The sequence below is a fragment of the Panonychus citri genome, unplaced genomic scaffold (genome assembly GCF_014898815.1).
Source record: "Panonychus citri isolate SS breed McGregor unplaced genomic scaffold, ASM1489881v1 Contig00136, whole genome shotgun sequence".
NCBI lineage: Eukaryota > Metazoa > Arthropoda > Arachnida > Trombidiformes > Tetranychidae > Panonychus > Panonychus citri.
The window spans coordinates 175579-202029 of record NW_026515541.1 but is presented as its reverse complement, the minus strand read 5'-3'; the positions used below and the strand labels follow the sequence as shown (position 1 = coordinate 202029).

Below are 26451 nucleotides of genomic sequence, written 5' to 3'. Positions count from 1 at the left end.
TTGTCTAATCATCTGTTGAACTGTTTTCATTATGTTTCAGGCCATTAATCACATTTGTCCAAAAAGTGACCTTTACATTTACTCCGAGGTTGCACCCCACACAATTAATCAACAATTAGCAGCTTTTCGGACTTACTCGAGGTCAATTTAGTGACGCATTGCCAATGAATATGACCTGCGACCGACATTAAATTTACGAACTAAGTTTTCGTACCAAGATCAATCATTTCGATTGTATTTTTCTCAACAACAGCTAATAAAGAACTAAATTAAAATTAAACCAACTCCAAAGATCATTAATTCTACATCGAATTATTTTAAGTCCATGTAGTGGTCATCTCCAGGTCAGAATGTCGGGGAGCTTCGATTCGAAAATAGGACACACACAAGACTTTTCTTTCATCATTACCAAGGAAATGAATGAAATCAGTGGATTTAAATGTTCTTTTCGCGAATGTAAAATTTTTCCGAATTGTTCTGAGATCGAACGTTTGAATTATGGTGAAATTATCGCCGGAAGGCACATTAAGAATACCGTTAAATAACTAGGAACTCACATCGGTGATTAATTCGATCTCTAAATGATTAAGTACCATGAATTTGTTATATTTTATTGGGGCTAAAATTGTCTAATCATCTGTTGATCTCAGTCTGTTTTTCTTGTCAGAAGCAACAATTAACTAACTATTAACAATTGTATCCACAATTAATTCAGTCTTGCTCCCAATAGTGAACAATAATCAATTGGAAATAAACTGAGAAATGAGATCAGCCTTTAATTGCTGTTGAATTTATTATGAACCCTCAATGACTACGCTTAACTGTTGATGATTAACTTATAACCATCATAACAATAATCATAATCAAGTTTAATTGTGTCGTTAACTATGGCTAAATGTTTCATCTTATTCTTGATTATTGATTTTAATAATCATTTCAATTGTTCACAAGTTGTTCAAGTGATTAAATAAATGATTGACCTTAATCAAAATTGGAAAAAGGACTAATCAGTAGTTAATTGTGCTTTAATTGTGCCAAAAATATATAAGAATATGTTAATAATCAATTGGAATCATTTGTTTACAATACTAATCTGTGAGTTGGATTACAATGAATTTCGGACAATTAACTGATTAATTGATTGTTTTTGTTAATTTACAGGTTTTTTCATTACAATTAATTGTTCATCATCACAATCATCTCAATCATCATCAACAATTTGCAGTAAATTGCAACAATGCCAATCAGAAACAATACCAATGATTAATCATCAACCAAATTTTGGTGAACCCAAATGGCCATTAACATATACCTGCCGGTAATTAAATCTTAATTGTCTAGAGTGTTAATCAAGTACAGTAATTTAATTTTGTTTTCTCACAGCAATTTAAGAGACAATCTTGATTGTCTACTTAATTTGAGTCCTTATTGTGATCATCGGGACTCATTAACATCTCAAACAACATGGAGTCTAATTTATAAGACGAAAATTTATCTCGATCAAAAATGTGATCGTGAATCAGGTAAGACAATCAACTAATTGTTACAATTAAGTTGAAAAATTTTCCAAATCAAAGGCAAAGACAAAATCTAACGTTTGAAATGAAACTCACGCGGAAGTTGAATAACCAACATAAGTTAATTGTGATGAATCAAATTTTCACTCATTGTAATTGATTTGAGTAATTGTTGTGATCGTTAATTTAATTGTTCTAATTTAATAGGAGTCACGGATTCGCCATGTTATCGTAATCCTGATGTAAAGAAATGTGAAAACATTAATCCATCTCCAGGTTTAATTAATCAGTACAATTGTTGGTAAGAATTAACTTTTATTTGTAACATTGACAATTTATTAATTTCTCTGACATTTGATTAATTTTTGGTGACAATTAAAGGAGGTACAATCGATTCCGTGATTGTGTACACTCATCGATACGAACTGGTTGCTCGCCACAGGAACAAAATTTAGTTAATCAATATTTGATTGATCGATCCAAGAATATGTCTTGGTTGTGTATTAATATAACCTCACCACCCTCATCATCACAATCAACTGGTGATCTTGATTCAGGTAAGTTAATGAATATAATTAACCTGAAATTAATTGCGTTTCGTAATCAACAGTAATCATCGGATCCCATAGGAAGACTTCAAATGAGCCAATTGATAAAAATTACGAGTCAACTTCATCAGCGCCATTATCAGGAATGGACCTAATGATCGGGATATGACTGTAAGTGGTCAGTATATTGGTTACCCAGCGGTAGTTGGTCCACCACCACCGCCGCCGCCACTAATTGGTCAGGGTGATCCGTACCTGGGAGCAGGAGGAGGTGTTGGTTATCCGGCACCTCCGTTGAACGATGGCCTTCATGGTGATCGCATACCAATCGGAGGTCGTTATCCTTACCTGGGTGCATCACCCGGAGCGGGTGGGATTTACCCTAGTTATGGTAGCCAGCCTTACGATAGTGTAAGGCCAAGTTACAGTTACCCGACGGGATCGGCTTCCGTTGAAATTTGTCTGGAAAGATCAAGGTACTTGGCCCAACACTGTGAGAACGCGCTACTGCAAAGCCAACGATTCGCTCACCACTATCGAACCCCGGCTGAGGTTCAACGCGTAATTTGCTGGTAATTAACTTAATTGTGTTTCCTTAAATTCTGTGTTAATTTTGCCTTTCCTAATTATCTTTTCAGTGGATTATTTTACTATCGTGATTGCATGTTCCAAGTAATTAATCACGTTTGTCCAGGAAGTGACCCTTACATTTTACCGATGGTTTTACCTTATACAGTTAATCAACAATTAGCAACTTGTCGGACTTATACTCGAGGTCAGTGTAGCAATGGCCTACGACCATCAATGTCTTGGATGATTAACTTAATCGTAATCATTATTTTCCTTTTCAATTTCAATTACATTTAATTGATTGTAAACATTTTTTAATCCTATTCTTAATCATTATTACACATTTACAACCTGCTGTCATTTTATATCAAATTACAATTAAAACAAATTGTCAAGCGAAAATCCTTATGATCAAACCAAATTGAGGTTCAAGTCCACATTTATGGTCAATTTATCGGTATTAATCATAGATAATAGTCTCGGACAATTAATAGATTAGAACTATCTTTTTGTAACAATTTAAAACCTAAATTACATTGATCAGTATTTTAATTGTGTTCGTGGCCATTTTTTTAATATACACTATCAAGTTACAATTAAATCTGATTGAAATAGTTGCCAGAACCTTAATTTTACCATATGAAGTTAATCAACAGAATTGAATGTTCGTAATTACAATTAACTCAACAATTTATTCAGTGAATCTGAAATAACTAAAATGTTTTATCAACTAATTGTAATCACCATTAGTTTCATCTTGATCTGTGAATCAATAAACTTAACCGATTACGATGATGACGAAACTGAACTCGAACCATCGGTCGACGGACCGATGAGTCCTAGAATAATTTTCGGCCAAAAAGTGCTCTCACATAAACAAGATTATCCTTATGTCGTTTCAATCAATATCCTTTTTGAAGGTGAATTAAGAGTAACTTGTGGCGGATCGATAATTAATCCCGAGATAATTATCACGGCAGCTCATTGTTTCACGAAGTAAGTTTAATTGTAATTCTTAATTGACAATTGGTGATCACAATTAATCACAAAAAATAATTTCTCCTTTAATTCAAAGATCCATGATGAAAGAAATCTCATTAATCCGACCAAATTATGACAATTCATTGACTCGTTTTGACGATGAAAAATATTTCAAAATTAAATCAGTTGAATGTTACGATGCCAATGTTATTCATGACATTTGTTTACTACAATTAACTAATCCGATTCCCTTTGGTCACGGAATAGGTCCAATTGAATTGGCCAATAAACAATATGAACCCGGAAGTGATTTGACTATCATCGGTTTTGGTGGAACTGAATATGACTCTTTTTCATTTGAACTACGGACAGCGGAGGTCAAGCGACTATCGGATGAAACTTGTCACGAGAAATACCTCGATAGCTTCGTTCACGAGCTAATGATCTGTGCGGTAGGTAGTAACCTGGAAGACTCTTGCAGGGGAGACTCAGGTGGACCCATGGTGGACGCAACTGACCAACATCATGTTTTGGTGGGAATCGTCGCCTGGGGCGCAATTTGTGGCCAGGGATGGCCTGGGGTCTACACTAATGTCTATCATTATTTAGATTGGATAAATAAAACCATGGACTCTTTATTAACTCGTTAGACTATTGATTTGAGTTCGTTTTTTTCATTCTGACCGCCAATTGATTCCTGAGGTTGCTCAGAATCAGGGAATTCAGATTCTGTCATGATAAACATAATCTACTGAACAGAATTGAAATATTTTCCCTTATAGAGTCTACAAGTTAATTGTAATATATTCAACTCCAAGTAAATTCAGTCCATTAAAAGGTCATCTGTGATAATCGATGTTTTTTTTTGTTGTTCAAATCAAATCAGTTAATTGTAACTTTAATAATCTAAAAGTGTGATTATGATTTACCTTTTACCTTTAAAAATTTAACGGTAATCGCTATACAATAAATTGTCAACAAACTGGTGATCAATTTTGATTATCACTACAATATATCAACGGTAGTTTATACAATAGAAATACAGTATTAGATAATCAATTGATTTGATTAGAAAGACGTTCACAATTTATCATTAATTGTTATTATTATCAAATAATCAACATAACCATATGACCCAATCGTTGATTATAACTACACATTAATGAGCCTCTCGTACCTTTGAATATTAATTGTATTTGTATATTAACACTGTTTGATTATCTATCAAGTATTTTGTGAATTATCTCGAGTTAAATTACAACAATTAACTAATCAGATGGGTGATAATTCAGAAAATACAACAAACAACAATCAAGATACATCAAAACCCTCATTCTTTGGTGTCAAATCTTATATTCATCATTTTTATGAGCCAGTTTCAGATGGTTTCAAAAGTGATTATTCAGATGAATCAGATGAATCAAGGTAAGTTAATTAATCATTTTAGATCAACAATTAAAAAGGAGAATTAAAAAAATCAAGAGAAATTAAACCAAAACAATAATCCATTATAACTCCCAGACTCGAGCAGGTCAACCTGTTAACCTAATCAATTGAATCATCAGATGAGTTTTCTAATCAAATTAACTATCATAACAATTATCTTTTAACCGAATTATAATTAATCTTAAACTGCGAGGAATTTAATTAGAGACTGATTAAGAAAAAAGTCAATCTAAATGAGGTTAATTAACTATCTTTATGAAAGATTAAGGTGAAAGAAAATGAAAAATTGAAGGATGAAGGGGAAAGATGATTTATTTTGATTCTGTTGATTATGATGATGACGATGTTGATGACGAAGATGAGGATGAGGATGAGGATGGAAATGAATAGAAAATGATCAGCGGAAGTGAAAATCGATAAAAGAGAGAAGAGAATTTGGAAGAAGAAGAATTTTCATGAGAAGAGAAAATGGAAAAGGTAGAAACACCTACGCTTTTTTATTCTCTTTCTTTTCCCTTTCTTTTTGTCTTTTATTCTTTTTCATCGTCATCATCATCATCATCATCTTTATCTTCATCTTCATCTTCATCAGTTGGAATAACATCAACAAAGATAAAGAACGAAAAAAAAATCTCGAATTTGTTTTGATGAAAAGTTCTCAATGAATGAGCCAATTGAACCTGGAGAAGAAAATTAATTCTCAACAATCAACTAATCTTATTACTTAATTGTTACAATTAACAGGTATTTAATTGCTCCAAAGCAAAACAGGAGAGCACCAAGAATATGGAAATTTGCTTTCTGGTTCGGTAAGTAATCAGTTGATTGTTGATCATTTTCCATTTCAAATTTTCCGATTCTTTTGATATTATTATTTATCATTTCCCTCTGGTATTGATTGATTTATGACTGACTATGATCAAAATTGATTCTCCAAGTGATTATTATTATCACTATCAATTGATTGATTTGATTTCAATCTATTAATCAATCTAATAACTAAATTGTTACTCTGAAAATTATTAAAACGTGATTATAATCAAGGACAAAGAGTTTTTCTCATTCAAATTCAATGTCAAGATTAACACTAACCACAGGGAATTATATTATTATGACAACTATTAACACAGAATTCACATTCAGTTTAATCATGATCAGCATGATAAGATTAAATTAACTTTCATTGTAACAATCATTGGATCAACAATTGATCATTAAGATTGATTCAAGTCATTATTTAACTGTGAATAACATTTTACAATCAATAATCAAGAATCTCATAAGTTTTAATAGCAAATCATAATTAAAAAGTTATTTTGAATTTAATTCTGATTATGAATTGATTACCTTAAGTTACTATTAATAGTTAATTGATCTGATTCGGTTGATCAAATTGTTGATCATTGTGAGGAGTTTACATTGGGATTTAATAGATGGCACTGCTTGTGACGATTCGTTACCTTTGAATTTTTTGGTTCTGGTTAATTGATTAACTTTAATTTAATTTGATTTGAAGGTTTCACTTTGCTTGTGGTTGGATCGTTCATCTTAATCTTTGCTTATGGTTATCCTCGTAAGCAAGTTGTTATCGGTCAAGCGGAAGACACGGAAATAGTTGACCGGTTGGCCATTGAGTTTAACAAGAAACTGGACTGGGCCAAGATAATTGGTTTGGCCGTTTTTTGTTGCGGTGGGTCACTTTTGGCCTTCACCCTTTTGCTTCCGAGTCTTGTTGGTGTTTCTTGTTTAGATGATGAAGACGACGATGATACAACCCCATTCAAAGTGACCGTTCCCGAAGTGGTTCATGTGGATGGGGATCTTAAGGAAAAAGCTAAAGACTCTAACTTTAGGATTCCAGTGACGGAAAAAGTGACCAGTGTCCAACCGTCGCGAGAAAAAGCCGAGTCAGTTGTCACCGAATCTGGGTTAACACAGATGAAATGATTACAGAATTTACAGATTGATCAATAATTTTCCCTTTTCTTTTCTATTACAAAATTAATCTAAATGAAAATGTGACAATAACAAAGAGGATAAAGAACCAAGAAAATGACAATTCGATTAAAGTTTCTACTCATCTTCCTTCCTGACCTACTAATTGTTTTTTCATTTCTTTTTCCTGTTCAACAATTAAATCAGTTCATCACCAACACATCATTCACCATATCGCCAACAATTATATTTCTTCAACTATTTTCCTGACAATTTATTGTCAAATTAAAACTAAGAAGGTAAATTCAAATACTCTGATCAATCAAATCTAACGACATATTCAAACCTTGACCTGCGGTCAATTGTAGGATCATAAACACCGAACGACTAATTGATTATGACACTTTTATTTCTTCTAATGATTTAACCAAGATGAAATTGGAATCAAGCAAACATGATCAGCAACAATCAACAATCTGTGAATAATTTGAAAAGTTCAAAGTGATTATCCCAATGGTGCAACCACTCAACTCTCAATTAGGACCATTGTGATTAGATTTTTGAACAGTTCAAACAATTAAAATCAAAGGTCGACATTGCTGGTCTCTTAATTACGATTTAATTATATTCAAATGGCTGCTAATCATTTTCTATGTCATTCTAATTGTTTCCTGATAGAAAAGAAAAAACAGAAATTAATCATTCGATGCTTCTTGAAATGACAGTAAATCTATTAAACTAATTGTAATTAACCTTCACCAATCCGTCGGGTCTTAATTTTTAATGGAAAATCAACTCACAATTAATTAACAGTGATTCCTCTGAATATATTCCTCATTGATTAATATAATTAAACTCATCTCTTAAATGATCAACTAAATAAACACAATAACAAATCATTTCCATGTCAACAAAGTATTTAATGTTGATTGAGTTGCAATTAAAAACTTTTTTTTTTGTTGCTGTTAAAACAATTTAATTACAATTTGTGTTGTATTTTCAATTTTATAAGATGATTTCCGAGAAGGCAATTAGAAATCAGAGTTGATTAACCAAAGAGAAACGAAACCAAATTAACAACCAAACCAATCGTAAATATCGTAAAGTTGTTTGTCGTATCAATTGTAATTAACTTCCAAGTTAATTACCAACCAAACGCAAACGAAAAACAAAAAGATCACCTTAAAGCCCAATTAAATTGGAAGACGTCGTCGTAACACTGAAAAGAAACAAGAAAATCGAGAAATTAACAATCAAATTGAATTCTGATCATAACAATTAGCTAACTGGTCACTCACATTGAGATAATTGTAATTTTAGAAAACAAAAAGTGAGATGAAGATCAATGAGAGTGTGAGTACGATTAATGATTAAAGATGATTAACATAAAGTCCAGAGTAACCACAACATCTAAATCGTAATTGATCAATTACCGAACACGCGGTCGCTAGATGACAATCACGTAAATTAAAACATTCGCAGACCAGTACGTAAGTAAATATCGGAATCTCGTTTTCACTTTGAGTCGAATAGGATTTGAGTAAGTGGAGATCGTGTCGTTTGAAAAAGATGAGACGGCGAAGGCCAATCGACATCGGAAGTTGTTTGTACAAAATTGTGGCTCCTAAATTGATTGGAGAGAATTTAGAAAACAAAAAGATAAAAAATCAGAAGAAATTAAATTGAATCGGTTAATCAGTTAACAATATCATGTTGACAATCAATTCCAATCACACTAATTTTAGGCTTAATCATCAATAATAATCATGTTAATGGTTACACAAAGTGATGATGTTGTTTTTTACAATAACAATTTGATTATATTTATATTTTACACAATTTAATATCATGACAATTAAACTAACGATATCAAAATAAAGTTGATGATATCATAACGATATTGAATATGAGTTCAATGTAATTTAATAAGATGGTTACGAGATTATAAATGATTAATATTAAACAATCAACAAATATCAAGACCACGAAGTGAGTATAATAAGTTAATCATGATTAAAAAAAATCTATTATGTTGATATGTTTGGAAAATTAATCAAATCAACAACAATCAAGAGAGAGGATTAAAAACATTAACAAAAACTTTAAGAAAAAGTAAATTAATTTTTCGTTTACTGATTAGTTGATCAACTTAAGATGGAAAAATAATTAATTGATTAAATTTGATCATTAATCTTCAATGGATTAGCCATTTGAATAGTCATGATTGTAAATGAAAGGTCGTTGGGTAAAAGTGATTATTGATTAGTTTTAATCGTCAATTGATAATTTTGATTATCGAAACTGATCCAGTTTGCAACAATCAATCGCCATATTGATTGATGTAATTGTCAAAGATTCTTGGGTTATCATAATTATTACAACTTTTGCCTGCGGCTGTTGATCATCATCATTATTATTTTTCCAATTGAACATTTATCATGGTATTTTTTTAAGAGATAAAGATGAAGATGATAATTTCATGATGATCATGAGACGATAACTGAATGCAGAATGTGATGAAATAATTCATAAAGCAAATAGAGTAACATTTCAATGTTATGTTATTGATTAAACCTCGAAACATGACTTGTTACCTGATGAATTTGCCATTTGCAATCAACTGAATCAGCTTACCTACAATTAAGAATCGTTCATTTCATCATCATCCATATCTTCATCTTCATCTTCATCAGTCATCATCCTATGGATAAATATCATCACTCCTACACCTTTGAGGTAAAAACATGAGCCGACTCAGCATTTGGATTAAATTGTGACCTGATTATGATTGAAATATTAATGACAAATGAAACTAATAATTAAACCATGGATAACATAATCTTAATTATAAACATCTACCTGATCATAATTAATAATTTATCATTGAAAATTGTCATGCAATTGATAAAAATCCTAAAAAAACAGTAAATGTCATATTAATTTAAACTAATACAATACTGACATTGAATACGATTTGTTAAATTGTTATTAGTTTAATATAATGATCGCAAATTAATGTTAATAGTACAATTTGATTGGCAAACATTACAAATGTCAACAAGACAATTTAAATCATTACAAACCATTGATATATTAATAATATCCATCATTAGATTAATCATAAACTATTAATCAAAAAATAATCAACTTTATATAATAATTTCAATGAAACCTAAGATATCATAATGAAGGAGTAAAAAAAGTTGTATAAGATTAATAATGATTTTGTATTGAACGTTAATCAAAATCGTATAACAATCAGTGCTAATGATTAAGTATCAATATATTAGCCATTAACAATCAAGCTTAATTAATGATTTGAATGATCAAAGCAAAAATCAACCTAATCTGAAATGATTATGAATCAACATGAAACCGTTTTCACCTTACAAACCAAGTACAATCAATTACATGTAGATACATATAATCATGATAATCGTTAATCATTGAGGAAATATTAATCCAATTCAATTAGTTAGTTAATTACAAAACCAAAGTGATTATTATTATTATTGCGAAAGTAACGATTAATAAATTGATTCCCAAATAACAATCATCAATTGATTATCAAATTGATTGTCAGTGACAATGGAAAACAAAGTTGAAGACAATCAGTTAATTGAATAACAGTGTAGATCCAAATAATCACCATGAAACATGGTAATTGTATTACAATAGTTTCCATGTGTAAATTGTTTACAATTTCAACGAATCGATTGAGAGAAAAAAATTACATGGTGATGAATAAGAAAAAGGGTCAATCTTTAAGGAATTTATTCCCACCGATGATGGATATTCATGGTTCCTCCTGAATCTCCTCCTATTTTCCAATCTAATCTATATCCCAGGAGAAACAATTGGAAAAGTAAATAATATTATTAAATCAGAACTTTCAATAAGTAATTTCTCCTGTGATAACAATCAATCATCAATAGATTCAAATCCAAATCCACCGATTAACAGTATTAATTATTGATTGTTTTCCATTTTGATAATAATAATAACATTCCTGTTCCATATGAGTTCATGTTATGTGTTTTTTTTGCTTTAAATCTGAATAATTTATCTCATTAAAATGACCACTCATTCTGAGTATCATGAAGATTCAACTTGAGATGAGAAAATAAAAAAGTTTTCATCTTCATGGGAAGGGAAGTGGGAGTTTTTTTTCATTTCATCAGTTGGAGGATGAAGATGAGGATGATGTGGAAGAGTAAAAAAAAAGATGAAGCAAAAGCTTCAGGGAATTTCAATGAACAGTTGATTCATTTCCTATTATTTATTCAAAAATTGGAAACAGTTGAAAAAGATAAACATAAAATAAGGTCAACATATATTATTACAACTTTTCATCTTCATGATGATATCTACACTCAGATTCAGTAAATTACCAGAATTGATATTCATCAAGATCCATATAACCATGAAAACTCATTAATTTCAAAGGTAACAATCAACTGGAAAGGAAATCCTAAATTGTTGCAATGAAAAACCATCAAACCAAAATTCAATGGATACTAATTGCTGGTATAAACAATTTAATATATTGATCCTCATCACAATTAACCATTAATTTGTTGACATAAAGGTTAATTACTTTGATTTTCTATCATCTCTAATTCATACAATTAATATAAGTGAATTTAATTTCTCTTGATTACTTGTTGATTATCTTTGTTGACAGAAAAATGTTGATAAATTGTATCAACATCTAATTTATTGCTAGCAATTAAAGGTTTCAACAATCAAGTAATAAACTAATTCTTAGATGGATTATATTTGCTTAACTATAAATTATTAGTGATTAACTTTAATACTGAAAAATGTCAAACTAAATTAATACCATCAACATTTTGATGGTAAAGTAAATTAAATTGTTCAATATTCAAACTGATTCCAATCAAGTTAAATTTGAGTCATTGGTTAGGTTAATTGCTCAACAATTTAGGACCCGACAATCAAGGTTAATTTACAGTTGGAAGATTACAAGGTTATCGCAGCAATTTAATCATGTATTGATTATCGATTGTGTTGAGTTAATTTCCAATTGCAAATTGTTATTTCAATTGCTCGGGTTAAACAGAGCGAAACCTTAATTGACTAACTAATTAATCAACACGAGTGAACATATTTCCTTGATTAAATATTGAAGAGAATACTAAAAGTGGAACAATTTATTGATTCTATTTCTATTCTATTGACAGAATTAATTGTAAGACCATTTGATTGTAAATATTAGTTAACAATAAGATTTATTAGATTGAAATATAAATTAATCCAACAAGTATCAACATAGAAATCAATTGGAAATCACCTTAAGGGTTAATCTTGATTGTTAGTAAATATTAATCAACAAGAGAAATCAAATATTACCTTAATCACTTTGACATTTGCTCAAAATGATTAACAATAGTATAAAGATTATCTCATCCATCTAAAACTGAATTAAAAAGTTTCATTCACAATTTAATTACTTACACTGTATACTAACCATTAGTATCTTTTTTTTATATTAATAGTTGATTGATTATCAAAATAATTGATCAATTGACTAATTAGATAATAAATCAACTTGGTTACTGAATATTAAAGTTTCAGTCCCATAATAATTAGCTAATTGGTTTATTAATCAAGCCAACTACCCTTGATTGTTGTACAAAAGGTTATTAATAATCAAATTTTGAGTAAATAATCAGATTGTTACCATTCGGATAATGTAATCAAAAGTTAATCATAAAGATTAACATAAATTGATCATAATGATCAAAGATATTCATCAATAAGTAGGTTAACCCGGTAAATGAATATTTAACAATTTATGTTAATAGAAAACAATTTACATTATAGTTAAGATCATTTTCACTTTCTTTGACCTTAATTCACCTTAACGATCAACAATCAACTGATTGTAAAGTTGATTGAGGAAAATTTCCCTTTTCAACCCAAAGACAAACGAAATTCAATCAAAAAGTATTCTAATAATTGACGATTAATAATAATCAAAATGGCTGAGAATAGAGTTTACTGATCATCTGAAATAATCATCATGAAGATAATCACTTAATTCACGATCGTAAATACAGATAATTAATCATAATAATATTCGGAAAATCAGTTAATTGTGCGAAACCAGAAAAGTAGAAACAAAAATCCATTGGAAAGAAACAGAAATATCTTAACACTGGTTAGAAAACATTGGAACCCATTGGGAGTGAAAAATTATCAGATAATAATTCCCAGTGAGTTTTTATCGCTTTTTTCATGATACTTTTACCATGGAAACCCCAATGGGATATGGAATTAGAATTGTAATCATTAATATTATCATTCTAATTCTGTATAGTAATATGAAATTTCCTTCAATAATGTTACTCATACCATATAATATTAGTATACAAAGAGATACTTATTGAAAGAGTAACATGAAATCACATTTTCTTTAAGCAAAATTTTACCTTCCATCATAAAAGCAATCAAAACATAACGGTAATAATAATCATAAAGATAATCATAATAACTACCATAGCACAATAAAAATAATCAAAGTAAATTAGATTCCCTTGACCATTGATGGTCAAATATCAAGTTATGTCCAATTCAACCAATATCCTCATTGAAAATGAATATAAAGTTGACCAATTTAAGTTGATTGTTGGGATTCACTTAGATTAAACCTGAAGGTGTTCAAATGATCAAGATTATCATCATCATCATCATCATCATCATCATCATAATTATCATAATGGTAATAACTTTTTAATAACAACAATCAAGGTAAACCAACCATTAACTCAACCATTATTACCCAAAAATTTTTCTTGGTTTGAGTTAATTTCTTGCTAAGGTTAAGATTGTAATTGTTTATAATGTTAACCTTTAACACTAGAATCAAGTTGATTGCAGTTAATAACATAATTTAAATTATAAACAATTGCGTGTTATCATCATTACATTAACAGCAGATAGACAATCAAGGTAATCAGGATAATAATCATCAGGATATAATAATAATATTGCATGATAACCGAGATTGATTGTTGGACAAACAATAATATATTCTGGTTACACTTAACTGTTTCATGGATTAACCCAAATTATATTACAATCAATGGTGATTATAATTGTCAGGTTTGACCTGATTACTTATTGATCAACAATTAACAACTTTTCAACCAATTTCTAACAATTTAACATCATCAAGTTAATTGGACAAAAGGTGAAACTTTTAGTAATTTGATATGTTACATGTTTATGGTTTCATTCAACTGAATTAATCGTAACATGATGAAAACACTGAGTTTTATTCATGAACAATCAGTGGATAATAATAATTATAATTCAGTGGATAAAGAGATATGATTGAAATTCAACTTAATCAGATTAGATTTTAATATAATAAAAAATTATTAGAAAGTTGAACAAAAAAATGAATAGATAAAAAGTTGAATACAATGTAAGTAAAATCTAAGAGCTCAGACTTTTCCCCATGAATTGTGAATATTTTCCTGGGGATTTTGGTGAAAAGAAGCAAAAAATTGTCATAAGATACAATAAATAATAATTTAATCAGAAAGGAGGCTAAAAGTACATTGAATCACTCAGAGTATTCAGTGATTCTCATCAGCTGAATACAATAAAATGATTGAATTCATTTTCATATACTCATAATATTATCATCATGATTTTTATTGGTTTGAATATCATCATGTTCATGTAATTTTGAACGTGATTGATTCATGGGTAAGGCCAAAGAAATGAGAATCACTGAGGATATGGAATAGATAAGAATGATGATCAAGATGAAGATGAAGAAAGAGCATGATGAAAATTCTGACGAAGACAAAGAGACAATAACATTCTTAAAGAAAGATAGAAACTAGGGCAACTCCATCAACTCGAACTTTTCGATTTTCTTTTTGTGATTCTTATTTTTTTCTTTACTTCATGAGAATGAACATTATTATATATTAACTTGTCCCAAGTTCCATATGTAGTTCTGATTTTGGACTGAGCTTTTTTCCCTACTACATATCTCTCTCCATGAACAACAATTGTGTCCATCGGTCAACAGGGTTACATTGAAGCTGTGATAACATATAAGCTTCATGGGACAGATTTTATCTCAATCAATGATAAAAGCCTGAAAAAAAAGTTCAGTTTGTGATGAACTTTTTTCTGAGTTACAACTGAGTCCCTTTTGTAATGGTTATCTCATTGATAAGATTTTATTGTTACAAGATGGTTTTGTTGATCATCAAAGTGATTGTATCATCATGAATTTGTTATCACCATGAAAATTGATAAGGATTCCAGTGAATTGACATGAATATTATAGAGAAAAAGGCAAAAATCAAATGAATAAGATGATGTTATGTCCATTGAATGGCTCATTGAGTTTCAGAATTTATCCTCCTTTTCCTCTCTCTTTCTCTTTCTTTTACTACCTTAGTTGAATTCAGGGAATATCATGGGTAGAATAAGAGTGACAAATAGCTTCCATGGTTAAGTAAAAAACAAAATCAGACTCATTGAAATTGAATTGCAAGAATCAATTCTAACCTCTCATCCCAACAAATTACTACTTGAGACTCTAATCATGAATTCCTTTCATGCTAATGATATAAAAGTAACTATTAAATTGTAGCAATAATTATCTATTACAGGACTTCCAAGGTTAAAATGTTAAGATTGTAAAATGGCGTAAATCACGTGAATGATTTTTTTTCATTAGCAATTCCTAGTTAGCAATTTCCATTTTATTTCAATGAGGTGATGATCTAATCAACCAGCTTACTAAAGAGACTATGGACACTTTTGTGTGACCTTAGATAAGGTCACAATGCAATTTATAAAAAAATCGAAAAAATTTTTTTTGAGAGATTGCACATTGAAGTCTATGGAGAAATTTGATTTTTTTGCTCCCATAGAGAACTCTTGAAACCAGAATAAGAAATTCACAGGGACTTGAAAAATAATTTTTCGAGGTTAGGTTACGATCACGTCGATCAAAATAACTTTTATAATCATCCAAAACCCAGGACTTTTTAGACCGTTGTAAATTCCTTTTGTTGCAGTATAATAATGGGACTTCAACTCATCAATTGTCCATAGATGAATATTAGAGCTTCTGAATCAATTAATCGGTGTAAGGAGAAAAGGGCTTCAGTCCAATCAATTCTATGATTACCATCACGCCAGAATAAATCTATTAGAAGTTTACGTTGATCGAAATCAATTCTCGCAACCATAGAAAACACTTAAGCTTTGAGATTTTTACAAAAGAAATTTAAATTTCTAAATTGAGAAGCACAGGGCAGTTCAGCTACTTTGTGATTTTCTTTTCACGATTACTTCAAAATTACGTGAGCGATAGAGTTCATACTTAATCTATGGAAGTTTGACCGGTACTTATTTGTCATTTGTCATATTTCAAGGTCAAAAAGGTTATTCAGAAATAACGCACTTGAAGGTCATCTGAAAAACTTTTTGAAACTAGAAATTTTTTAAAGCCTTGATTAGATAGGAAAAAATCAAACAAAATTAGATTCATTGAAATTGGATTGCAAGAATCAATTCTAACCTCTCATCCCAACAAATTACTACTTGAGACTCTAACCATGAATTCCTATCATTAACATAGGAATAGTAATAATATAAAAGTGACTATTAAATTGTAGCAATAATTATCTATTATATTATTACAATTATATGAGAATAGTAATTAACTTTAATTCAATCGTTTTCTTTCAATCACTCAAATGCAAAGTGCTGATTGTTACTATTATTCAGTAACATCCGTTCATCAAATTGAATAGTAATCATTTTATTCATAATTATTGAGCATAATTCTGACAATTAGAGTCAATCGATCATCAAAATTAATCTAAAGTTACCAGTTAATATTATTATTCAGTAATAATTGTAATTAGTAGCAAGCAACAATTAACTCCCTGTCCAAATTAAATCAAAAGTTTTCATATTATTAATAGTTAATTTAATCAACTTGAGCCCCAATAATTAAACAACTATAATCCAGAGATAATCAAGTTTATCGTTATCTTAATAACCAAATTAAATGTTTAACTATCGGTTTGATAAAAAAAACCTTCAGGCAATTAGATGATAACTATGAGTGAATGGTAATTAACATATACTCAACAATTAATCATTTGTATTGTAAATTGTGATAACAATAAGAGGTGAAAAAATCAATAGATTTCCAGATGATAATTAACTGATTGTGACTTGGATTCATAAAAGACTTGATTTCCTATCATGAAAATACAAGTAATGATGCATTTTTATTTACAGTAAATAAAGCGAGTATGCTCATCACTTAAATCATCATCATCATCACCATGATAATCATGATAATGATTATGATTAACATCATGATACTTGAATGATTACAACCACCAATGTATCTAATATCAACTTGAACCATTAACTTTTTAGAAAGCAAAAAAAAAACAGTCAAGTGTATTCATCCAATCTGATTATCACTTGAAAGACAATTTATCCCATGATAATCATTACCATGAAAATAGGAATCAATTCATGAAATCGTATCATCGTCATGTTATCATTGAAACAATTTGTAACAGTAATAACTTTCAATCATCTTCATCATAAACAATGTAGAAAACAAATTCTGATGGTTTTATTCAGATTTTCAGTGATAAAGTTTATCATTAGGCAGATAATGAGTTTTTCAAACCGTTGGTTTTCATGATCGCAACTCTGATAAATCATATTCCTTGAAAAATGATAATCAACTGATTGTATTCAATTAGATACACTGGTTGTCACTACTACGATCGGTACTCGAGTTCTTGTTGGAATCCTATGAAGTCTCATGGATTTGAAATTTTATCTGCCTCATGATAGTGACAAAGAAAAAGATTCTGGTGATAACTATACCGATACAATTAAATCAACGATATTTTGATCATTTAATGATTAACTTGATAACATTTCAATTATAAACTTATCTTTTCAACCGAATCAAAATCGTCTAAATTGAAATACATGAGATTGTATCTTTCTGCTTGGCTAAATCACATTGATCTGTCATGATTAACTATTGATCGTAACAATCAAAATGATAAACAAAATCTTATAACTGGATTAGATTATCACACAATTACATTGATCACATCTTCTTGTAACACAATTGTCATCATAACAATCAGCTGATCTCCTTTTCAGCTTATTCAATGTAAGTGTTAAATACAATATGTAACAGAAATGTCATCAATTGTATTGACAATTTAATTGATCCATTTTTGATTATAATTACTGATGACAGTAACTTGATTATATTAATAAGTTAATTGAATAATCTTTGAGTTGAGATATCAACAAAAATTAAGACTAACCAGTAAACTGATTTACATTTAGATTGTGAAATGGATTAAAATTGCAATCAATTTGTATTCTAAACAATTAGATGGAGTATAATGATTATCTTAAATTAAGGATAAGAAGCGGAAAGAAACAATTTAACAATGAAGATGATGATTACAATCAAGTTGATTAACTAAATCGAGACTTAATTATAAGAAACATTTTTACTTTGCCAGTTGATTGAATGGTTCCTCCAGAAAGACATGGATTAAGTTGCCAAAATTTTATCGAGCTACCAAACAATTTAACTTGATAATTTAGCAAATTTTTCAGGTCACATTGCTCATCATCATCATCAACTTGATTGTCATTTACAGTGATTAAAATGATCAGTAATTTAATCACGTTTATAACATTTCCATCCATAGAAAGTAATTCAGGTGAGTTTCAATTTCAATTAATTAAACTGAATCGGAGGTAAACTTATCAATTCATAAACCTGATCATTAGCATCAGCTTAGTTCGTTGCTTCATCAACAATTTAGATACTTTGATGATCGTTAATGATCAGCATGAAAAAAAAACCACAAGCAATTAAATTGAGTAAAAAAAAGTAAAAAAAAAACTCAATCAACACAAATAATCAAGTTAATTCAAGAATTGAAACTCAAAGAGTAATAGGAAAACTCATTTCAAAAGATAACGGTTATTTCATGTTACTTCATGATAACATCTTACACAAGATTAACTATTAATATGATATGTTTATCTTCATCTTTCTTATCATCATCCTTGAGAGAGATATAAACATTGTTTATCATTGGTTCTCAGAAAATCAATGGTCAACAATAACGATGAAAACAAAAAGTTTCTAGTGGTCAGTTGAAAGAGAAGTGAAAAAAATCCCTTCCGGAAAAAGTCAATAAAAAGTAACAATAATCGGTGTGATATATGATTGATTGTAACTGATTGTTGATGATAACAATGTTTACAATTAATTCTGGTTAAACAATCAAAGGTTAAACAAGGTAAACAAGGATAACAGTAAATTGCTCAAGAGTTGGGTGTTTATAACAAGAGACAATGAGTAACTATAGAGATGGAAAAACATGAATATCTCAATTACGATTATTGTTTCACTTAATTACTATTAGAAATTAACAAGTAAATTAGTGATGTTCATTGATATTCATTCAAACTATTGTATTATCTTGAGATGATACAAGATATTTTCGTCTTGTTGGTTATGATATTTTGTTGTTGATGAGCAAAAAATATTATGATGGAGATGAAGTTTATCATCTTAGAAATGAGAATTGGGGAAAACAAGTACAGTTAATTAAATTAACTTTGATTAATATGACAGAGGAAAATATTATAGATCAGATTTGATGGTTTCTTATGAGAAAAATGTTAATCTATTGTAGTGAGAGATGAGGAACAATAATGATAATCAATGAATCGATGAATCTCTCGAGTGATCATCATTCTGAACAAACTAATCATGATAACACTCTCATCAATGAAACAATTAACAGAGAAATCAAATCAAAAGTAAATTATCTTAATTATCATCATTGATCTAGAAAAAAAAACTTCTCATGTTTTTCATTAGATTAACATTAATATTGATCAATCAAACTAAGAATAAGTTAATTTATAAACTAATCAAATCAATAGTTAGTTGTGAATATTTTATTAGATCAAGAATTGTAATAATAATCAATGAGATGAAATAAAAATTGTAACAATTTAATTAAGTTTTAAAACTCATTGACAATGAATCAATAATTGAATAATAAATTGACAGAAACGTAGTCATGATACTTAATTACTACAATAATTACAATCTTACAGTTTTAACAGTGAATTAGTTTTAATAAGCCTTATTAAATTAGTTAATTGTAAAAATGATAATTAAGTAAATTGTCATCAGGGAAATCTAAATTAATCTACAATGAAGCTTGATAATCTATGGGGCATAAAAATTAACAGTGAAAAAAAACTAATCACAATCAAGTGAAAAAGTAATTGTATGAAACAAGTAACGATTTGAAATACTTTAAGTAACGGTGATAAATTACAATTAGTTAACAATTAACATATTGTATATTTGAATAGATGATAAATGTAACATGATGATTGTAATAAAAGTGAAATTAAACTAATTGTAATACTTATTTGAACTTAAAGGCTAGATGGGAATGAGAAGAAAAGTTTCTCTGAATTTAAAGAGAATCATTTTCATGATGATTCTGGTGTATTGTCTTGAATGAGAACAAGATAAATGAGCCATGATGAAATAGCAAGATGATAAGCCAAAAGAGTCTGAGGAATCGTCATCCTCATCTTATCATCATCATCAAGATGCTAATGTTATGTTTTCAAAATAAAAACAAGACTTTTTTTTGACAGAGATGAAGATGTGAAAAAAGATGAGGATGCTAAAAGATATGTTTATAAGGGAAAGAGCAATTTGGTAGACATTTAATTGCAATCAAAAGACAGTAAATTGTTTGAGGAAAAGGATCATCATGATGAGCATCATGATAAGAAACTAGGTTGACCCAATAACTTAATGAATAACCTTGACCTTTAATCATTAATGAAAAAACAACTTGGCAGCATTGAAATATTTCATTCATTTGTTTGGAAATCATGTTGATTATCATCATCAACATTTTCTCAACAATTACAATCAATAAAAATTTGGAAGGTTAATTTTTGTTAAATGATTAGTGTGATTTAAGCACAATTACTAATGTACTAAAATGATTATGTCTTCATTTGTGAGATTAGTTTCGATTAGCGAGAAAGAGTTAATTATATTGATTATCTTTAATCAAACTAATCAATAATTAAACAAGACAAGATATTGTAACCATTGGTTTAACAAAAGGTTAACCAGATCTACAAGATTGGGATTTGTTATATTGCAATTTACTTCATCTTGTTTTTATATTGATGTTGAATCAAGATGATGATGATGATGATGATGATGATGATGGTGTAGTGTGGGTGGAGTAGGATGATGAGAAAACATTGAAGGAAAGATGATCAAGAGGAAGAAATAATATTTACCGTTATATCAAATTTCGAATACGATTCCTATTGAGTTTCTGTAAGAACTAACAATTTATTGGGTTTGTTTTCATGAGATTTGTTTCCCTTCATCTTTTCAAATGTGGAAACTTAAAAATAATAAATATTAATTAACAGAGGAAATATTTTCTCTCTGTAATTTATATTTATATGATTAAATATAAGTAATACTAGTTAGTGAGAATCTAAAGTTTTCGGTTCAATTCAATTGCATTGATATTAATTGGGTGGCTTCATTGTAACAACAATCAATCATGATGATCATCATCATCATTAATTTTGTGATACTTGAAAAAAAAAGTTCTAATAGCAAATATTTCAAGGTGATTGTATTTGGTGAAATGAGAGGTGGGAGTCAATGGTGGGTTGTTGGTGGTGGTGTTCATAAGATGGTTGATTGTTGTTAGTAAACAAATCAATCAAATCATTTGACTGTGATCATGGTGATTGTCATCATTGAAAGATGAACATTGTTTTTAATTGTTGTAGTTATATTTATCTTAACAATGAGTTCAAATTAATGAGACAAAGATCTTTGGTATCATGAAGACTGATCAACCATGGGAAGAGTTGAATATAAAAACCATAGGAAATTGAGAAAGGGATAACAGTTGAATGACAAATGACAATAGTAAACATGAAATGGGATCAGATTGATGATTTATTGATGAGAATCAAGAAAAAAAAACTGATTTATCTCGAGATTTATTCAAAATGAAAGCTTTTTATTGTTCATGATTCAGTGGAGGATAAATGAGACATTTCAAGATAATCTAATTGATAAGATTGTTCATCAGTTAGCTTATGATTAATTGATTGTTTACTACAACTTCAGGTAATCAGAGTGATGATTAAAACTTAATTCTAAGTGTAGAAATACATTGTTACTTCAATTACAATACGAATTTGAAAATGAACGATAATCTTACCAACACAATTTGAGTTTCATGAGTGTCACTTTTTCTCATTCCTTTTTCTTTTCTGCCTGATGATTTCTCTTGGAACTGAATCAAGAACTTTTTTTCTCAACAATATTGTCATGAATGCCAAATAATAATACATATCCAGTCTAATGCTGCTGCTAGTCAGCAACAATATGATGATAAACTTAAATCATAACGGTAAATAGTAATTCATGATGATTGTTTTCTACAAATCAATAATCATCATGATAATAAATCCTTTAAAATCGGTTGTGTTAAAAAGTGAATCATGATGAGTATCATTATCGTCTTGAAAAATTGTATCATTTATATTTCTCTTTGTTCATAAATTTCATTTATTCTGATTCGCAAGGAGAAAAAGTATTCAAAGGATCAGAGTTTCAATTGTCATGGAAAACGAGAGAGAAACACTTAAATCAAGTGCCTTTTACTTTCATCAACATCATCTTCTTGGTGAAGAAAACTTTTTTCGTGATTGGAATGTCTCAATGTAAGAGGATAAGAAGAGAAAAAAATAATTCAATTCAGTTCAATATCAAGGTGAAAATGAAGATTCTGAGTAATAATCATGACGATAAATGTGAATGAAACTTGAAGAAAAGGATAAAGAAACACTAATGGATAAGCTCTAAATTTTAGTTAACTATTTCAATCTAAATTGTGTCTTAATCATCAGTAAGTTTTAAACACAGTTAACATTTTATGCTGATCATGATAATATGATAAATCATTTTCGCCTTCCATAGGTATGGTTTATAACCTGAGATGATGATGATGATAATGATGATAAAAGAAATGAGTTGTAAAAGGTTGATATATGAAAAAGAGGTTAGCTTTTTACTAGGAAATAATAATAATTCAACGGAAGAAAAAAATATGACAGAGGATGACATTTACTCACAGGGAGAGAAAGGGAGAGAGAGAGTGAGATATATCTTTGTGAATTAATATAAACGAAATATTAATAAAATTATATTAGAATAATAAAAATATTAATAATGTTGATGGGCTTAGAATAGACTTTGAAAAACCAGGTTAACAATGAAAACGCAAACAAGTCTCATCATCATTTTAATCATCACGATTAGCATCATATTATTATCGATATTAATATCACAATGATGGTCATCAACATCATGGTAATCATGGTGATCATCATTAATATTATTACTTGATTCAGTTTTTGTTTTCACTTGTTTGGTCAATGGGAATATAAGTGAAAATTATTGTACAGATGATCAATTTTGATTATTATTATTGGAAAGTTTTTGTGTTGGATAAAGTTTGATTGATTAACTAATTTTGTTGTAATTAAAAAGGTTAATTGGAAATTGATTTTTTTTTCTTATTCTTACCTGTCCAGGTTAACCAATTTCTTTCAAGTTTTTCACTATCTTCACCGGGGAAAGTTTGAAATGCTGAGACGATGTAGCCTAAGGGTTGAACTCTGTCTTCGGCATCGTAATTGGAACCAGGTCGAATTAGGGAAGATGCGATATCATAGAGACCATCGAAGATTCTGAGTTCGGGTGAGAGAGTAGCAAATGCTGCGGTTGGCAGAATTGGACCTGCAGAAGGATCAAAACCGGGTCCCGGGTAACCATAGATTATGAATGGATAACGACTTTTACGCTCAACGTTTATGAGTATCTGATTATGAACTGATTTAAATTGTGATTTAAGTTGATTGACGGTATGGTGAACCCATTCTGCGTGCATAAAACCGTGAGGACCTCGACGAGGTAGAACGGGCAAAGAGTCGGGTGAAGAGGGAAGATCAATGGGTATGTACAGGTTGGTCTCGATGAAACTTATCCGATGGGGTGTAGGTCCACTTGATGGATGGATTGATTGGGCTGTCGCAGTGGATGAAGATGATGCTGATGGTCCCATTGATGATGGAAGCATTGAGACCATCGGTGGATCAGATGGAGGTGATAAAAGTGGAGCAGCGTCCATGAAACACAAGCCTGGTGAACTTGGGCTGGAGGGTAAACGAGTTGAGCGACTTGGATGACGACCCAATTGAGGAGAAGGTGTACCACCTCGAAGGCCACTATTACCACTTTCACCTCTGTAAATATCTCTTGATCGTTCAGGTGAATCGGTTGCCGAGATGGGTTGGTACTTGGGTGGACCACTTCGTCTCCAAAATCTTTTGAAACTGTGATCACCGAATGCACCGGTTGCACCAGCGGCATTGGAACCTGAAACACCAGCTCGATCGTTAAAATGATCCAAGGCATTGGGTGAATGAGGTGGTGTTGCCAAGATACGACCATAGTTTGAGAAGTACTCATAATAATCAAAAGATGATGAGGCAGGATTGGAGTGGTGAAGATCAAGAAATCCACCGGTGGCTCCTGGTTTACCAGAGGTTGATGGTTTCTTACCCATCCCTCGACCGGGAGCATTTGGTGATGAAAATGATGAGGAAGATGCTGGTGGGCCATTGAAAAAGTTCCCATACGGTTCGTTAAGATGGAAAAGTAAATGAGTGTTTGTTGCATGAGTGGCTGGTGCATAAGAAGAAGCTGTGCTTTTCTTTGGTGCGGGATTGCTTGAGGTCGATTGTTGCTGAGAATTGAGTGAACGTTGAAGTAGATTCATATCGTCACAATTCAACAATTAGATAAAAAAAAAGACCAACTAGAACTTCAACACCAATTTCCAAATCGAAATAGAGATAAATTGATCAACAATTAGTCACAAGATTAGAAAATGAGGTAAACGCTTCTGAGCGCTGATAGAACACAAATTAAAAAAGAGAAACATTAATTTTCCCTCACTTTTGGCGATGGAAAACAAAATCTTCATCAGGTCACGTCATTGGTTCCGATTACATTAGCACATTAACGGAAAAACAAACGATCTGGAGACAAAAGATGATCTCTCTTTAACGGATTAATCAAATTGGATTAATCTTAATCACCTTACAAGTCATATCTTTGTTATTAATTGAATTCACTTTGAAAAGGCATCGCTGGTGTAGAAACGACTAAGATACCTGATTGGCTTTTCTGATTCACTTTGTTTCTTTCACGATTGTTGGTTGCCAAAAACACAGACGATCATTTAATTACAGGAGAACACAATTAGTATCAGAAGATAAACTAACTAATCTTCACTAATTTAGTTGGTTCAAATTGCAGATCAGAAAAAAACACCAATCGGATGAGAGATATTGAAACAAATGAAGATATTCAAAGAGAGATGTGATATTTTCACAGAGAAGATGATGAATAATTGATTTGCACGAGATAATCAATTTAGAGGATTAACTGATATCACAATTAAAGGGAAAAAAATGTTAGATTGAATAGTTAATTTGATCCAATTAGATAAAAATGACACAATAACAACAATAAACAACAATGGCGACACTTTGATAAATCATAATGGTGAAGAATAAAATTCAATCTTTTAGTCTTCATATTGAATGAAAGCGACTTTTAATTAACTCAAATCAATTTAGAATTAGAGAAATCAGTCAATTGTAATTGCAATTAATCACTAAAAGAAAAACACTGATCATTTAATTGTCGAGATTCAAGTCCTTGGTATAGAAGAGGTTGAAGGTTGAGATGAAAACAATGACACTTTAAACGAGATCATAATTTGTCCTTGTCGATCTTAATCACTACAATTAAAACGAAATCCGATTAACTGGGTGGTGGTAACAATTAATTGTCGATAGAAAACAATCACTAATCAGCTAATCTTCATTGTCAATAGAAAAAGAATAGAATTTGAATAAAAAATAAAAGCGAAAGAGAAAAGAAAACAATTCAACTTGTTAATAGATTCGCTTGTTTATCTTTACTTTCTCATCTTTTCTCATTCTTTTTCTCTTCTCTTCCAATTCGTACTTGCAACTAAGTCGAACTTTTTTTTTCTTCTTCTATCACCAACAACTCAGATTCTGTTCTAATTCGGTGAGAGAAGGAAGACAAATGAAGAAAGAGAAGAGAATCAAAGAGACAGTGAACATTTCGAATCCTTACATTTTCTTCATTGGGCAAACTCTTTGCTAGAATTTTAGTTCTGTCGTTTTTTCCTTTT

The 26451-nt window shown here is 30.1% G+C and overlaps 4 protein-coding genes across 5 annotated transcripts; 3 read left to right on the top strand and 1 right to left on the bottom strand.

The window, feature by feature from the left end:
- The first annotated feature begins 118 nt into the window (after positions 1–118).
- LOC128392705 (uncharacterized) lies at positions 119–2985 on the top strand. The gene is given in 8 exon segments (XM_053352774.1): positions 119–1095; positions 1162–1318; positions 1384–1523; positions 1725–1818; positions 1899–2074; positions 2128–2210; positions 2213–2637; positions 2704–2985. Coding segments are annotated over 8 exon segments (1347 nt in total). The 5' UTR covers positions 119–1052; the 3' UTR covers positions 2933–2985.
- Positions 2986–3121: 136 nt separating this feature from the next.
- LOC128392711 (hypodermin-B-like) lies at positions 3122–4270 on the top strand. The gene is made up of 2 exons (XM_053352781.1): positions 3122–3631; positions 3711–4270. The coding sequence occupies exons 1-2, from the start codon at positions 3354–3356 to the stop codon at positions 4264–4266; spliced, it is 834 nt and encodes a 277-aa protein (XP_053208756.1). The 5' UTR covers positions 3122–3353; the 3' UTR covers positions 4267–4270.
- Positions 4271–4428: 158 nt separating this feature from the next.
- On the top strand, positions 4429–7155 carry LOC128392714 (neurensin-1-like). Its single transcript, XM_053352785.1, has 3 exons — positions 4429–5041; positions 5807–5871; positions 6579–7155. Exons 1-3 carry the CDS (start codon positions 4893–4895, stop codon positions 7007–7009), a joined length of 645 nt encoding a protein of 214 aa, XP_053208760.1. The 5' UTR covers positions 4429–4892; the 3' UTR covers positions 7010–7155.
- A 741-nt stretch (positions 7156–7896) lies between these two features.
- On the bottom strand, positions 7897–26366 carry LOC128392701 (uncharacterized). 2 transcript variants are annotated; one of them, XM_053352768.1, is made up of 3 exons: positions 23745–26364; positions 8296–8621; positions 7897–8216 (listed from the first exon to the last, which is right to left on the bottom strand). In XM_053352768.1, exons 1-2 carry the CDS (start codon positions 24997–24999, stop codon positions 8368–8370), a joined length of 1509 nt encoding a protein of 502 aa, XP_053208743.1. In that variant the 5' UTR covers positions 25000–26364; the 3' UTR covers positions 7897–8216; positions 8296–8367. The 2 variants fall into 2 exon arrangements, with proteins under 2 accessions (XP_053208743.1, XP_053208744.1); XM_053352769.1 differs by lacking the exons at positions 7897–8216; positions 8296–8621 and adding an exon at positions 10255–10834 and having other exon boundaries at positions 23745–26366.
- Positions 26367–26451: the final 85 nt, after the last annotated feature.